Source organism: Rhododendron vialii, chromosome 13a (genome assembly GCF_030253575.1).
Source record: "Rhododendron vialii isolate Sample 1 chromosome 13a, ASM3025357v1".
Classification (NCBI taxonomy): domain Eukaryota; kingdom Viridiplantae; phylum Streptophyta; class Magnoliopsida; order Ericales; family Ericaceae; genus Rhododendron; species Rhododendron vialii.
The window spans coordinates 13,883,337-13,901,358 of NC_080569.1; the positions used below are offsets into that span (position 1 = coordinate 13,883,337).

At 37.0% G+C, this 18,022-nt stretch overlaps 1 protein-coding gene across 7 annotated transcripts; it reads right to left on the minus strand.

Annotated features, from left to right (window-relative positions):
* Positions 1-679: 679 nt before the first annotated feature.
* On the minus strand, positions 680-12,219 carry LOC131313727 (transcription factor TCP2). Of its 7 annotated transcripts, none has more exons than XM_058342199.1 (5): positions 11,878-12,219; positions 11,276-11,337; positions 10,978-11,149; positions 8,998-10,764; positions 680-975 (listed from the first exon to the last, which is right to left on the minus strand). In XM_058342199.1, exon 4 carries the CDS (start codon positions 10,383-10,385, stop codon positions 9,024-9,026), a length of 1,362 nt encoding a protein of 453 aa, XP_058198182.1. In that variant the 5' UTR covers positions 10,386-10,764; positions 10,978-11,149; positions 11,276-11,337; positions 11,878-12,219; the 3' UTR covers positions 680-975; positions 8,998-9,023. The 7 variants fall into 7 exon arrangements, with proteins under 7 accessions (XP_058198182.1, XP_058198183.1, XP_058198184.1 ...); XM_058342200.1 differs by having other exon boundaries at positions 10,906-11,143; positions 11,878-12,213; XM_058342201.1 differs by having other exon boundaries at positions 11,705-12,213.
* Positions 12,220-18,022: the final 5,803 nt, after the last annotated feature.

An 18,022-nucleotide genomic window follows, 5' to 3' on the forward strand; every position in this document is an offset into this window, starting at 1 on the left:
CTAACAGAACATAGACCCGATAAGCTTACACACCCAAGATAAAGGACAAATAGCAAATCCTAACAGAAAACATCACAACTCCGACGCCAACAACATCAAACACATCATAAACCTGCAAAACAAAGACCAATACTAAAAGAGAAATTCAATGAAATGCCCGGCGTTGGGGGCGCGACAGGAATGCGGATCATCTCCTATAACCCTTTCCCGCTTCCGCTTACTCCGAAAGGGAAGCGAGAATTTCTCATCACAACCATTACTTGAGAAAAATATTGAATAATCAGAAGTTGACTGAATGAACTAAGGGAGACGATGTGAGTGTTTCCATTAATCTATTTGTCAAGTGGTCATAGCATTTAATACAACTTTGCAAGACTAACATTAAGGTTGAATAATCAACCACGTACCCACGAGTCCATCTACAAAACCTGCAATATTTACTAAAAACCCCATTTGAGCCATTCAATGATTCCATTCTCACATAGAGAGGATATTAAAGTCCACCAAAATATATAGGAGAAAAATTCCAATGAATTGTCCACATGTGATTCAATGTGTATTAGACGGGTGCACAAGCAACGCAAAAACACTACATGATCATTAAAAACACATTTGGACGGCTCGGATAGTGCACCCCTGCACTACAGGAACCCCGGATGGATTCAGGAACAGTAGGGTATAAAAACAATAAGGCCATTTGCATAAACAGTGAGGGATGGGAAATGGACAATTCCGCGATACAAGGAGAAGAAAAATAACCAAATTGAAACAAATTACTAATCCATCCCGTCAGCAAATTCGCATGAACACCGTCGCATCCATAGATACATAAATACAACCACAATACATAGACCCGAGCTAAAACGAGTTTAATTAAAATGGATAAAGCAAACATAAACGAATTTTCAGAACCACAATAACTGGGATTTCTGGAGACATGGCTTGCCGTTGCCGCTACTTCATCTTCAGTATATCCTGTGCATCAAACATGGGTACGAGAGATTATTAATATACTTCCTAATGTTTGCGGAAATCATATGATACAGGAAAGTACAGTGAAAATGAAACCTGTTTCCACACAAAAAGAATAGGTCACATTGGAATGCAAGACGACAAAGTTCCATAAGAACCAGCTTCGTTTGTAACTTGGTTCTAAATAGATTTTACTATACTCGTGATAGAAAGAAAGTCAGCTTCGTTTGCATGGTCACTTTTCTTCCTGACTAGGAAAGCCAAATCCCGGAGGAGGCATTCAAAACCATACGAAATCACAAGGGAAATGCATATCCATAAGAACATAGACGAGATGAACTTAGACAGAGAATGCAACACACCATTTACACAAACCCAATTTATTAAATCAGATATAGCCGTGTGGTCCATTGAAACCGGTGTCAAAGGGACGATACTTCCTTACCTTTATTGACCATGATAGCATGGAGAGGTATCCGAATAAAAACAGTAAAATGCTGAAATGAAGAGAAAAAAAAATGCATAAAACGGCAGTTGTATCCAAGTCATGACTTGCAGATACGTCAATACGAACATTCATGAGCACACTTTCTGTCATACTTGTACAAGTCATAGGACTTTTTAACAAATTTTTTTTTTGGTGAGTTAACTTCTCATGGAAAGCAAACGAACCAGATACAAATGGGAAAACCAACAAACAAAGCCAGGCCAATAAGCACCCCTTGCTAACTGGGAAAACAAGGCAACAAGAAGCACAGAAATTACACAGGACCGAAAATCCTATAGCTAAGACTCCAGGTTCTGGCAAGGAGCTTGTTTTCATAGATAACAAATTGTTAACAAGGTTGACAAAACACACCCAAATGGCTTCTCAATAGATAGTACGATAAGCAAGTTATTCTAGAAACATACCTTAATTTAACACACATGGGAAAAATCAACCTCTACTTCCCTAACGTTCATAGTAACAATACCAACTTTATAAAATTATACTTAATACTTCCCTAGTTCTAGAGTACTGAAAGATGAGTGGGAAGAACTAGGTCCTCACCTACACCAACATGCTTTTAATTACTTGGCCTTGAAAGAGAACTAAATTCTTATCTCCTTTTTTCTTGGATGTAGGGATTACTTTCAAAACCAAAGCAAATCATAGAGCATAGAAACTAAGTCCTACATTTTTTATGGGTAAGTAAAGCATTATGCCCACTTGCACCTAGGTGGTGCTGTGGTGACGGCCTGTCTTCCCGGACAGTAGCTATGGCTCAAACCAAACATTCCACAGCGGGTAGGAAGCCCCTATGGTCACGCCCAAGGGGAATTGCTACGCTGGTCGCCCCCTCCCACCCTTCTTTCTGATCAAAAAAAAAAAAAAAAAAGTCCTACATCTTGGGAACACCTACATATCGTCAATCACAATAAATGCAAATATTGATAGGACATCGTGCAAATACAAAGACATATTTCCGGTGTGTTTTTTGTCATTACCACCAAGCTCTACGTTCAATTCCAATTTCTGGAGCATGAGGAAAAATATTAGCAATTCAAACCAGCTCATGGTGGAATTACAACCAAGACATCAAACTAGAAGCGAAACAAAGTGTACTTTGATAGCTTGAAAATTATGAATTTTTTAATGACTTGGATTTGAATGGATGGGATGAATATAAGAGGTATCTTAAAGCTATATTTTATTTATTTTTATTGGTAGCGAAGTTAGCAATGGAATCAATAGCATGTTAACGGGGTTGAAATATATCTTGAAGCTATTTGTTCACAACAAAAACGCAGGCGTAGCATAAGAGGTATGTAACTATGTATAGCTATTTTGCGTTTGTTCTTTTTGGCACGAAGTTAGAAATGGAATCAATGCCATGTTAACGGGCTAAAATGCAAGGGTTTTAGGGATCTGTATATCTGTAAAGAGACAATTAAGGGGCTGTTTTGGCTGATAAAATACAAAACTAAGGACAGTTGGATGTGTTTTTCGTTATCAATAAAGAAGGAAGTAGTCAATTAGATTAGCTTGTCAAGAGGGTTTCAGTAAAAAATCCACAGTGAAGGCAGAGGGAGAGAGACCACGCATCACGTGTAGATTACCCAAGGATTCTAATTCATGCAACACATCCTAGACTTACATATTAAGCGTTCTCAAACTTCATTCTGTACTAAGCTTCGAAAACTTAAATAGCTTTACAGAGAATGCTTTATATATCTTCTCTGTGAAAGCAAAATTCCCGTATAACACCATGTGACCCAGATTACAGATATTCATGATACACTACACTTTCATTACACTACAAATAAAAAAGGCACGTGGTCCAACATACGAACCATGGCTACCCATACCAGCCATCCCAGGCATACCTAAAACCCATAAATTGACAAATTATGGTTTTCGACTATAGAGACTTGAAGCACCGTACATTAAGCCATGATTGTGCACATGCATATTTTTTTGGTTAACCCAGTGTCCCAGCCTGCTTGTGAGCACTGCAACTATAGACGCAGACTAAGTTAATTAGTTTGCGTCACCTTTTAATCCTCCGACACGAACTTAACACCAACGGATACCAACACCAAATGTACTAGTTCACCACCAAAGAATCTAGAGTTTGGAGGATGCCAATCAAAGGTTATATCAACTACCAAAAGAACTTGTAATGAAATATGAAGATTGAGCTCAATTCCATTAAGCCTAGCTCTTAGCGTTGCTTTCAATTAAGTGAAAGCCAAGACTTAGAAAAAGTTATGGCAGCCCATTTGAACATTTATGAGAAACCCAATGCCGTCAATAAGGTTTATCCACGGCATAGCTGAAGATGTCAGAGGATGGGTCGATACCTGAACATTTGAATAAGTACAACAGCCACAACACTAGTGAATTGGACAAGGATTGAGTTTGAAGATCAAGAATGTTAGAGGACGAGGTTGTGTTGTCCTCTTTGGAAGAAACCAAGAATGTTATTGCTGCTATAGCGACAAAAGTGAGCAAGTCCTTATTCAATAAGTTTGGGAAAGCAGTGGTCTATAACCTTGGGAGATCTTTGCACTCCAAGGTGTCTACACCATTTTAAATGGGGATTGGAAGTGGCTTAGGCAACCTAATGGGATTACTCAATCTATTATGGCCCAGACCCCTCCTAACTTCAAGCTGTGAAAAGGAGGATACGATGGTTTGGCTTCCCCATCCTAAGAGATACTCAGTGCATTCAGCCTGGGAAGCCATAAGGTTGAAGCTTCCCGTTCAGCAGTAGCCTAAGGTAGTTTGGTATTGCAAGAATGTCCCACGTTGGTCTTTTATCATATGTTTGGCCATTCTACCTCTTTCTCTAACGATCTTTCTTGCCCCTTTCGAACCCAATTCAGGGAACTCTTATAGCCTTCAATTCTCCACCCTTAGTCTCTAACAACCAATCAACCACCAAACACTTCCATTCCCCCTTTCTCCCTATGCCCTTACATAAAACACCACTAGTGAACAAATTAAAGAAGGAAGCTAAACAACCATCACACAATCCACGTTATCACCTCAAATGCGCTACTCATACCACTTCACACCACCATGACCACCCATAGCACCTCCATCGGGCAACATTATGTAGTATGGAAACAATGGGGGACCTCCATTGCCCCCTCAACATTAGACTAGAATCGATTGGACCTGCTTGCATTGTAACTGACAATGTCTACTCATTGTACTACTACTACTATACCACACACCACCAAATACCAAATAGTTTCATGACACGCCACATCAGGGCACCTCTCTCACCGTGGACTACGCAGTAGAATTAGCCATTACAACTACCACTACCCATTCATACCACGTGTGGCTTCCACCAATTCACAAACTAGCCATCATAAATTTACATCAACCACTAAGGGTGGGCTGGGGAGGTGGTGTGGTTGGAGAGAATTTCATAACCACTCGCTTATTTAGAAGCATAAAATCTCACTCCTCACTCACATACAAACCCCCATAAGGAGAGCTCCCTGGTTTTTTCTCCTATCACCCCCTCTCTCTCTTTGTTTCTCACTCTCTCGGACATTAACAATATCAATGCAAAACCGATACATAGACTATGCAATTATACAACAAAACACAAACCATAACCTCTCAATCATTACCATGTCTCCTAACACCCCTGGATCAATTTCCACTTAATCCTTGGATCCTCTCTTTTAATTCTACCTCCCTTTAGTCTCTCAATCTCATTACACATCAACCCCACTCTCAATCAAGCTTATGATGAGAACACTGATAGAAATGGTAGAGGGATAGTTTACGTATCACTACAAGAAAACATGTGAAAAAATTTCTTTGTCAAAGGGTTAATTTCGTCGTTCAAATAAATTGGTGACGAATCGCCCGAATTCATCGGCAAAGGTTGGTCGCGAAAGAGTTCGGTGACGAAAAAAATAAATTTGTTGCCTATTATTCCTTTTGGCGACGAAATTAAACAATGGGCGACTTCAAAGTTTAAAAAACAAGAAAATCCCTTACGGCTGCTGTTTCCACTGGGTTTCAAATCTTTTTTGTTTCCAACAAAAAAAAGTTTATGATTTTTAATTTTGCTTCTTTTTTTATTCTTTTTTTTATTCCTTTGAATAATAAAAGTAGAAGCCATTTTAAGATTTTTTTTTTGGTTATTTTTGGTGGCCCCTAACATGATAGCCTTTGTATTTTGGCAAAATAATCAAAATCCATCTATATTTGGACTTGGGTATGAAAAAAATTATGTATATTATTTACCCAAAAAATGGAAACTGTATGGGTGTTCATGATTTCCAAGTGGACCTTTTTGTTTTTGGTTTCTTTTGTCCACTGTTTTTTAAAGTGAAATTATGGTTAAAAAATTAAGTGCTCCAATTTTCAATCCGTTTGAACCAGTGCGAAAATTTTATTTTTTTGATCATTTTATCTTAAAAAGCCATAATTAATTTTTTGACTCTAGGGCTTTCAATGAGAACCCTAATAGAGTTATAGAACTAAATAAATGAAGAGCAGTTGACGAAAAAATAAATTTTAATTTTATAATCTTATTTTATGATTCTTTTTTCTGTAATCTTATTTTTTTCCTGGTTTTCAATTTTAATTGATTTTCTCAAATTTCTATTATTCTTTTATTTGTTATGTCTTTTTTGTTCTTTTTGTTTTCAATTTCTTTTGTCTACAGGTTTTGTAAGTGAATTTATAGTTAAAAAATTATTAAGTGCTCCAATTTTCAATCCGTTTGAACCGGTGCGGAGATTTTATTTTTTTAATCATTTTATTCTAAAAGGTCATAATTATTTTTCACTCTAAGGCTTTCAATGAGAGCCCTAAGAGAGCCTTAAAACTAAATAAATAGAGTAGATTGTAGGAAAAAATCCGTGTAACAAAATAGGCGACGAAAAAAAAATTTCATCACCAATTAATCCTTTTGGTGACGAATTTTTTCGTCACCATTGTAACAAAATTAGGGACAAAAATTTTCGTCGCGGTTTGGTACATACAGCAACAAAAAAGTAATTTCATCGCCAATTTATTACATTTGGCGACGAAATTAGTTTTTTGTCACCAATGTGTACTATTTGCGACGAAAACCAATTTCGTCACCATTTTTCGTCACCTATTATCCAGTTTCTTGTAGCGTATGAACAAGTTCTTTGTTATACTATTGCAAAAATACATGAGAACAAACAAGGAATAATGAAAGAGAGGAACACAAAAACAATTGTGTGATGTATTAAATTCAACCTAATTGAGCCTCTCTAATGGTAAGTCATTTTCAAGCCAAATCCATTATTGGGCAAGAGGTCTAAAAACATGATCTCCAATAGTAGGTTAATTCTCAAACCCATTTTTTTAAGTCAAAAATATGGTACAAAAATTGGCAGAACCTTATATGGCCCCATCATAGCAAATCCCACCTACAAGTCATTTAGACTGCCAAGTCTGAATTTGACAAAATGTATGACAAAGTGGCGCTCCACCCATAAACTAATGTTACTGCCAAAATATGGCACCCAACTTTTGGTGTCAAATTTGGCAACAAAAATAGCTATGCCAAGTTTTTCACATCATTTAGACCAATAATCTTCATAAAAATATGAGATGTGCATAATCCAATGGTTGGAATTTGAGATTGTGCCAAAAGACACCAAATCGGTGCATCAATATAGCTATATTTTTTACTTTTCCACCTAGTAGCAAGTCATACAAAGGGCTTTGGCAAAATCATTTTGACACCAACGCATAGACTTGGTCTCCACATTCATGTGATGCTATAATATTCGATAAAATCTCTGGGATTTTCTAGTGATTTAACGGTTAAAATGGACCAAGTGATAAATGGCTTTGACACCGTTAGAGCAAATTTGCCAAAATTTGCCAAGATATCCCTCTATTCCAATTTGACATACATGCCCTTCAGAAAATTGTTTGCATCTTACAATTTACAATGGTTTCTAAAATTTGAAAATTATGTGTAATAAAACTAATGAAGATCTATCAAACAATATTCATACCTTCGTCCCTTTTTGTTTTTTCATTATTCTTTTTGTCTTTTTGCTTCAATTGACTATATCTTTAAAAAAATTATATTATAGAACAAATTGAAATCTATAAAATAATGTTCATATTGCTTATTTTTAAAGATCCCCATTCAAAATATAGGCAATTGAAAGAAAAGAGGAAAAATAATAAACAAACAAAATGGGACGGAAGGAGTACATTATATAGTGAAAGATGGACAAATTTTTCAAGAGGTCTGAAATAAAAAAAATGGGATAAATAATTTGGAAGAGTAACTTTGGCTCAAACCAAACCGTTGGAGAGATGATGTTATGCATTATTTTTACTAGAGGGATCCATAGAATTACACAGTTGGGATGGTGAGAGTGTATTCCAAAGATATTCGAGGGGTTTCCAATGTATTATCTACTATGATGTTTCTTAGTTATAATCTTGGTTCACCGTTTTTGGCAGGCAAATACAATAATTAAATGTTTGGTAATAACGACTTCATCATAATGTCAAAGTAAATGAATCTCTTTCTTGCTACACGTGTTCATGACTGATTATGTGTTCTTTTTATTTATTTTTTTATAATTCAGGTGTCAAGGACCAGCTTACGGGTACTAATTACGTGTTCTTAAGGAAATAATCAAGTATAATCAGTTATAAATTGTACTCAAATATCCATTGCTAGATAAACCTAAGAGTTTTGGCAAAACTTACTGATCTAACATGCTTAACATATCCAACGGCATTTCCAAATTCATAATGGCCACTTTAATTCTGTACTGTAGAATTCTGAGAGAACGAATCTCTGTTACTACTAAAAAACAATAAAGGTAGGAGTAGAGGTTTTCTTGTCCCTTCTTTTATCAGCGATTTGTGAAGTGACAAGACTCGTGCTAGGGTTTTGACCTAACTTAAAGCAGGTCTTACATGTGACCCATCTAACCATGTAACAGCTATGAGAAGCGCCGCTGGGGCTGAGGAGTGAGGGCTCGATAGTCCGCCATTCAACTGCCAGGTGGTGCGGCCATAAGTTTGGGTCTACTGGCATGCAATTGGTGGGGCCAGACACAAGCTAAGGAGGCCGAAAGTTATAGGAATTTTAAATTAAACCCACTAAAACTTCACCAGTGCTGAAAGTGCGTTCTTCCTACTCTGTGACTAACACCTGGCTTGGCAATGGTTGTTCCAGAAAGAAGGGAACTTAGAATAAGAGACAACCAGCATATCACCATTCGCAGCAATCCAGGCAATTTGTAGCAGACAAGACAGATTTACAACCCTTATTTTATTTCTTGCGCCCAATTGTTGCGCTTGCTTTATCTAATACCAAGAAATCTAAGCAATTCATGGAATCATAACACGTAAATCCAAAAAGCAATCCAGGAAAGTTTCACTACAATAACAGAATCAAACCCATGTGAAGAAAGTGGCAAAAAACAGCAATAAAGCACTGGAACAAATAATAGTTAAGTGTTAATGAGATAAAATTGAAGTTGTAGGTCAAGAACTCTTACCCTGGATGAGGATGGAACTCGAGGAATTAGCTCTTTCCTTTCCCTTTGTGGTCCGATTGCCGGCCGCCGCCATCGCCGTAGCAGAGTTGCAAGCGGCCGTCAAGACCATCTGGGAACTGATGATGATGATGGTTTTCCATAGGAGCAGCATTCTGAGCCGCGAAAAAGGGTACATTTGATCCGTCAATAGGAGATGATAACCTCTGGAGGTGAGGCAACAGAGAAGACGGCTGTGAATTGGACTGAAGGGTCCCCCTGTTCAAACCAGCGTGAGCAAGGCCGGTGGAAGAGATCGTGAAGTTGAGGTTGTAGTCACTCTGGTCTGGGACGAAGGAGAAGTGCTGGTGCATCTCCGGGTGGTGATGGTTGAAGGGCGAAATCGTGGTCATCGACTGTTGCTGCAGCGTGTTCCCCCCCATTTGTGCTGAAAACCCAGATAAGTGATGTTGTCGGGAGGTGGACGGAGAGAGAAGCCCCGAGGAAAAGTAATCCATCGGAGCCGCCGTCACCGAAGACCAATGCCTTGTCGTCTTCTGGAACTGTTGACCCGATCCATTCGGACTACCGTTGTTGTTGTTGCTGCTGCTGTTGCTGTTATTCACGTTGTTAATCCCACCGGTGAGAAGCTCAGTGAAAGAGCTCTGGGAAATGTGGTTCGTATTAGGACGATTGGAAACCCGAGTCGTGGTTTCACTCCCTTTCTCCTTCTCTTTCTCCGCCCTCCTCTCCCTTGCCCGTTCTCGTGCTTTTACCCGATTCTCAGACCGTGATAGAGATAACCCAGATCCCTTACTGGTCTCCGAATTGCTACTACAAGCCGATTTAGACAAAGAACCATGCTGCTGCTGCTGATAATTCGGATTCAATTCACATTCCAGTTCCACCTCAGCAGAATCCATTAACCTGGGCCTTTTTTCATCACTCAGCTGCTTAGTAGGGGTGTCGGGAAACGAAGCGCTTATCGGGCCAAGCTCGTCGATGGACTTCGCCGCGGCCTTAAGAAGCCACTCCACGGCCTTGCTGGGCTGATCGACCCCCAACCGGTCCTGAAGGTCGTAAAACTGGATGGCGGTGGTGACCGAGAGGCGTACGCGGCGGTCGCGAAGCCCCTTCGATGTCAAGACCTTGCTGTGACGGTCTTTCCCGCCGGAAGCCCTCGAAACCCTAACGATTCGCGACGACGGCCACATGGAGAGCCTGCCGACGCCGCCCATTTCGCTCCCGCCTCCTCCGATTTTGACCTCTCCGCCGCCGTCGTCCTCATCGTCCGGGTACTGTTCCACCTCTTCCCCCTTTTGCCCTATTCTGTTGCCCCAATCGCTGCCTCTGCCGTTGTTGCCGATCCTCGGAAACTTGCATCCCTGAGTTTGAACCTTGTCCACCTCCATACCGGTTTCATTCCATTTCCGCGTATCCTTTCTTTTATTATCCTCCCATTCGTAGAGAGAGAGAGAGAGAGAGAGAGAGAGGTGGGGTTTCTAGAGAGAGAGAGATGGGGGAAGCTAGCTAGGTGGAATCTAAATTAGGGTTTGGAGAGAGAGAGAGAGTTGTGTGCATGTGAGGGGTGTGGGTGGGTGTCCTTTGCATTGATGATGATGATAATACAGGGGAGTTGTTTGGCTTTTGTATTGATACATAAAGGCACACAGCACAGCTTCTTTTCCGCTTCGATATATCACGTTCGGGGTCAGAGGGAGGGAGGCTCCGTTTTAAGCTTTTTGCAGTGTTATTTTTTCAAAAATTGCTCAGTCAGTCTCTCTCATCCTCCTGTGAAGAGTAAAAACAAAAACAAAACAAAACAAAAAAAAAAAAAAGAAGCATCAGATGCTGCTGAGTTTTATACCATCACAACAAGTGACCATAATTATCTGCAAGCTTAATGGAGTCCAGTACACAAAAAGATCTGACCTTGTTATGGCTAAGTACATGCATATGTTATGTATCTCATAAAGCTTTAAGAAAAGCTAATGAGAAGTCTACCTCTTCTAGTCTCTTCTCTCTCTCTCTCTCTCTTATCTAGATCTGTATAGCTTTTTCAGCTGCAAATTCAAGCTGGCGGTTTATGATAAAAGCTACTGTGTGAAGAAGTACTAATTGGCTGCAAGTCACCGATCTGTGCTTTTTAACCTCGGTCTTTAAAGCTCCGCTGACCCTAGATTGCAGATATAATTTTATAGAGTGCAGATAATAATTTGCTGAACAATTTTCAATTATTCTTCAGAAATTGCTGCTTCTAGAGAGAGAGAGAGAGAGAGAAAAAGAGAGAGTAATTTTTTACCCATTGTTTCTTCTTCAGACGAAATTACACAACAAAACATACAGATCTGACTGTTTCAGCTCCTGCAAAAACATTTCTATATCAGATTCAGGCGCTGAAAATTAAATAACGTTGAAAGCTTCAAAAAAAAAATTCCAAAAAAATAAAGACTAAAACGACCGAAAAATCCACAATTAATTTTCAGCATGTTCTGGAGAACACGTATAAGATATTTTTCAGTTTCCAGTTTGAAATCAGTACTTACTGGAAATAAACTGAGAATTAAGAATAAGGCATAAAATAGTACAACGGCGAAATTTTTGCGGATTCCGTACGGCTCTATTTTGAAAATGTTTTCAAGCAATCGAGGAGGAAATTAAAAGCAAAACGACGACACGAAGACGGATCGAAGAGGAGGAGACAAGCCCTGCACGGCTACTATACACCTACTTCTACTTCGGAGTCTGTCACCCCGAATTTCCTCTACTGTTGCTCAATTCCTCGAGTTTCAAACCCCTCTCTCTCTCTTTCTCTCTTTGCCCCTCAAAATGCTCATTGCTCGCACACAGTCGGAAAAAGTAGACACAGAGAGGGAGAGAGATGAATATATATAGTATGTATACTTCTTCTTTTTTTGGGGTTCCTCCGCGGGCACTTTCGTTTTCCGCAAGTAATACAAGCATTCCGAAACCTAGACGCTAACCGCCATTGATGGAGCTTCAATTTGGAGAGGAATTGAGGTCTTGGGAGATCGGGTTATTCTCATACCCTGCTATCGGTATTTTTTTCCGTGTGTGCGTGAGAGAGAGAGGGAGTGAGGAGACGATTAACAGGTTTCTTTTGCCTGAAAATTTTTAGGAAAATCTAAAAGGGGAGAGAGAGAGAGAGAGAGAGAGAGAGAGAGCGAGCTCGGGGTTCAATGCCCTAGGCTTCCCCCATCCGAGCAAATGACCGGGTTTATCGGTAAACGACAACCCATTATAAATATGTCCCTTTTATTTCGGATTTTTTTTTTTAGGAGTAACTTTTATTTCAGATTCTATCCCTCCACTATTTTTCTGATTATCAATGCTGTGTGTTTGAATGAGTTTTTGAAATTTTATTGAGTTTGATTTTTAGGATAATGAGTGAAACAAAAAATTAAAATAATAATCGAAGATATAAGTAATGAATGAAGAGAGATAGAAAGAAATGAGAATAATGATTCGAGATAGGAATAATGAGTGAAGAGAAAAATAAGAGAAATGATTGAAAATAGAGACAGTGAGTAATTTTTTAGTTGAAATTGTTTTCCCTAAACTTAATCCAAACAAGACACAAACTTCCAGACACCCGAGTCAAAAGAAAAGAAAAAAAAAACCTAACTCTAGACACAAAAACTTATCAAAACTTTTGATAACTAAAATAAGGTGAATTTCCTATACTCACATTAATTACAAATGTTTTAGGGAGCATTTTGAAATTGACGAAGGCTCATTCTGCTAAGGTTTCTTATTTTTTTAAGTACTATTTTATGAGATAATTTATTCTCTCACAATATTATGGATCGGAGTCAGAAATTTTGGTTAGTAAGGTCAAAAATTAGAGTCATATGCAACTATATTTTTTCTGCGCACAAGTTCAAAAATAACTAAATTAAGAGGTTAATTATAAGATCGATATGCACAAATAATTTATTTTTTCCTCATAATTGGCTCGAAAAGACTTGTTATATATGTAAAATAGTGCATGATAGTCTCATTTCTAGCATTATCAATTTTCGAAAGAAGAGAATGCTTGAAATTTCTATACATTTCAAATAAGTTGGGGCAATTTAGAGATTTTTGTAGGATTAAAATAGCAAAATTTGGTTGCAAACTATCAAATGTTTTGGTGAAAAATCAAAATGAGTGGGTCACTAGACCTCACTTGTCGCTTAGTGCCTCCGTCCATGATAATACATCACCTTTAATTCAAAGAATAAGTACTTATTTTCTTTAACGGAATAAGGCCTAAAACTCTCCTTTTTTCACTAATTTCTAGGTACATCATTTTCTTCACATACATAACTAAAACACTTCATCCATCACATAAAGTTGGCGTCCCTAGAAACTACATGTAATTTTTGAATTTAAAAATAATGGATTAACAAAAATAATTTTTTATTTTTTTTACACCGTTCAAAAGATCTTATCAAAGTCTATCAAATAATATCCATATTGGCTAAAAAATTATTTCTGTAGGTATTTTATTTTTAAGCTTAAAAATTGCACGTACTTTGATAGGAGACCAACCATATGAGAAGTAGAAAGTACCATTTAGCGTAAATAACTTGACTGTTGTCACTGACATTTTAAGCTAATTAAAAACAAATCAACTGTGAGTGTTATCATTCGTAATCTTATTAATCGCCTCCAATGCTCGTGTATGAACTTTCGTATTACATTCCCCGTTTGAAAATCGGACTATGCCTTGGGAGCTACCAATCCCAAGGGCTTCCCAAACCCCTGTTTGATAACCGGATTATTACTCCATTGGGATAAACAGTGAGCTCCATAAGGGTATTAGCGATACCATGTGTGACTTGGTATTCGTAGTCTAATCTCAACCCCTTCTCATTACCAATTTTTTCTATCAATCCAATCTCATCTCAAACAAACATGATATTAATAATCTCATCCCAAACAAACATACTCATTATCAATCTCTTCTCATTACCAATCCCAATCTTAATCATATCTCCTTACAAATCTCATTTATTTATCACTGTTATCAAACGGGGCATTATAGTTTAACGTCAAGTCTCGTAAGATTCGATCCATATCTTAATTTCTTCAGTTTTTTCAAGTATCAATGTACGTAGGTGGCTTTCATCATTGATCGATAACTTCTGTATAGTGGCTATCAAGTAAAATTTTGTGTGATCCAATATCGCATACAAACTTTAATATACTGTAATACCCTAATTTTAATGTTGTGCGTTCCACAAAGTCAGTCTAATTATATACCAACAAAATGTGGTAGGTCTTTGTAGTTATATGAAATTAAAGGTTATGTGAAATTTAATATCGTATGTTAAGTTTTACGCTTTCCACAAATCTTGCACAAATATACGCTAACTAATTACGTTAGGATATCGCGCTTTTCTTGTACTAAAAAATTGTAAGTTTGGAGAGAGGGGGCCTCACGGCCCACCTCATGTAATGAGAAAAAAAGAAATGAAAATGGTAGAGTACATGATAACTCATTCATGAGAGTATACATGAAAAGGGAATGGACAGTTCAAATTGCTGTGAACTTACCGTCCATTTTTCTTTCATGTATACTTTCATGAATGAATTTTCATGTACCCTATCAAACCTCCCAAAATGGTCGAGCTTATTGACGACATTGAGGATTGACAGTCTTGCTAAGCAGAATTAGGTAAGTAGGTGGTATATGTCCTGTTATTTCCCTTGATTGACAATGGTTGTTAAGACCTCTTATATTCTAGTCTAGCATACAAAATGTGGCATCGTCTACTTCACAAAGTGAGTGGTCTTTTCAATATTTGTTCACGAGAAACCATCAACTAGCTCTCTCTCTCTCTCTCTCTCTCTCTCTCTCTCTCTCTTCCTCAGCAAAGAAAGGATTTATTAATATTTGATACATGATTACAAAGATAAAATAGCAGGCACAATGGCATCACAATCATGAATAACGATACCAATTAAGTTGCCACCTAAGATTTTTATACTGGTAGATTATGTGTTTAGCACTAGTTACTTTACAGAAAAATAAATATTTCTGGTTAATTCAGAATTATTTTCGAATAATGCTAGGGACACGATACTAACTACAACTGCGAAGATTGGCATAATATGATTGGTAATGGGAGAACAACCATTTTGAAACTATTTCGCAACCACCAATCATGTAGTGCCACGTAGGGAGAATATTTTTGTTTAATTCAAAATTATTTTCGAATAATGCTAGGGTCACGATACCAACTACAACTGCCTTCATGGCAAAGTATGAGTGGTAATGGGAGAACAACCATTTTAAACTATTTTGCAACCCCCAATTATGTAGTGCCACGTAGGCGTTGTGGTTAGTGTTGTGGTAGAGTGTTGTGTTCCTAACATTATTTGTTTGATCTAAAATATTGGATGACTTCATGTAATTAAGATGAGAGAGAACAAAGTAAGCGGATTAGGGGATGTTCCAGTTTCTAAAAAAGAAAACTTTTAGAAAATGAAGGTTATTTCAAATTAAAAAATTATGTGTTTACGTAAATAATTTTTCTATCAATATGGATTTTATTTGATAGATTTCATTGAGAACTTTTAAACGGTGCAAACAAATTAAAAAATTATTTTTTATTTTTATTATATTTGAGCTTGAAATAAAAAAGAAGGTTGAAAAAGAAAGCGGAACGACACCGTAGCCTTCGGAGAAAACGGTAAGGGTTAAAGGAATCCTTCTGCTCCTTTTCTTGGTCCTTTCTTTTGCAAAAAATGTGCATTTCTCAAAACAATTATATTCTGGTAGCTAATTTTTGAAGATTTTAGTACCATGTAAAAGAAGTCAATTTTTAATTCTTGTACAGGTGAAAAAGTTTTGAAAAATATTCACACAAATATAATTCTTTCAAAAAAACATACACGCTCTCCAAAAAAGTATAATTCGCCAGTGCGGATGGTGTCGGAAATTAGAGTGGTAATTTAACTAAATGGGTAAATCATACCATACCCACTTAACTATGAACTATTTTCATTTAACATTTCTAAGGTTTAAAACTCAACACATAACCCCCTAAAACTATAGGAATCTGAGATGTGAAAGATGGCGTCAACGAAAATCACAATTTGCCCCTTGCCCTACAATCATCAGCCCACAGTATTCTTTTCACATTAACATTCTCCCATAACCTCCCTAAAATCACTACATTGAAAACCAAATCAAGCCACCACACTGCAATGAAAACTATTTAACCTCACATCTCGTTGTTGTCGGCTACAACTTACCACAAAAGTTAGACTCTTTTGTTCACCCCTGATTCTTTGCTAATTTTTGGAAATTAGCATTAGATTAGGTGAAGAGAAGAGGGTAATTTCATCATAACATCCTATTTTTCATGTCATGCTTTGCTCGCATGATGAATTTGGTCCAAAATCCTAATGTGCTTGCAGTCATATGAACACGTTTGAGGGGTTAAGTGTTGAGTTTCAAACATTAAAGAGGTTAAGTAAAACTATACATAGCTGAAGGGTTTAGAGTAATTTACCCTAACTATAAAGAGGTCTCTAATAGTTGAGATGATGAAAATAACTGTTTACATTAAGGTTCTGAATTTCGTGTTGGTAGGATAGTGATTTTCACACTCCTTTTTTCGTTCTTATTCATATGAATTGACTTTGTTACCCTTTTATAAACTCACACTTACACACATGAAGGGGCAATATAGTCAATTCAAGATAAATAAAGACCAAAAAAAAAGGTGTAGATGGTAAAAAGAGGAGTGTTAAAATCAACTTCCTTTATTGGTATGGTACATAATTATACAGTGAGACATTGGGTAGCATTTCGAATTTATCTATCATTAGTGTTATTTTTCCACATTAAGAATTTAAGCTTAAAACACACATTTATTTGAAAAGAAAATAAATTTTAAAATAGTCTGGTACCGTCCATTTCTGATCGGGGTTTGAGACAGAATGATACAACTCTAGGTGATCGGATTTGATAGAAAACGATGCAACCTGATCGACCAGTATGGGACGAGATTTAAAACCCTGGTTTATATGGCCATATGATAAAATATTGAGATAAGCAATGTTTGATGCGACTGGAATACCTTTTATTTTCCAATTTACGCAAAGGGTAAGAAGGAAACATGAAAATGGAAAGAGTAGACTGTGTGGCGTTCCGCTTTCTTTTTAATCCTTTTTAAAAAGAAAAAGTAATTTCAAGCTCAAATATAATGAAAATGAGAAATAATTTTTCAATTTTTTTTGCAACATTTAAAAGATCTCAATAAAATCTATCAAACAAGATCTATATTGGTAGAAAAATTATTTACGTAAACATATAATTTTTAAGCTTGAAATTACTTTCATTTTCTAAAAGGTATTTTTCCAAGAAATCGGAATACCCGAGATGACTTTTGTTGAATGCATTTTGTACTTCAGATAAAAAATAAATAAAATCAGATATACCCTCAATCTGGCTTAACTAGCTCAAACCTTTCTTCTAAATGCTGAAAACAAATTCCTTTTGTTGAATGCAATTTGTTTTTTTTTTTTTTTTGGAAATATTTTTTGTTGTGCTTCATATGGTACATATCTTTTTTTTATTGTTTCAACGATAAGGGATTTTTGAGCCAGCTTACGAACACCTTGACTATTTCTCTCTCCAGTTCAATCAAAAACAGGCCATCTACGTCGAGACTAGGAAATTCATAAGAAAAGTTCTTTCTAGGCCTGGCCTCAACTTCATATCTACCTTCTTGTATTTCTGGACTAATATAACATATCCGCATAAAATTTTATATTTCATGTATATCAATTAATTATTGCTTAAGTTTTGAACACCAACACTCTATTGGTCGACTACTTAAATTCTCATAAACTTTGCCCAAAGTTTACACATCATTCTTTCGTAGTAATATGAGATAGCTATAGCCTATAAGAATTAACAAATTCGGATCTGCTGAGCTATTGTGATTTTGAGGATGCCCGCGAGAAATTAGCAAAAAATATAATCAGAAAGTGTTTGTTTTGAACTTTTAATTGAACCGTTCATCAAATC

What these genes read in the sequence shown, in the direction of transcription:
- LOC131313727 (XM_058342199.1), bottom strand. Translation starts at nt 10,385, where the DNA reads ATGGAGGTGGACAAGGTTCAAACTCAGGGATGCAAGTTTCCGAGGATC.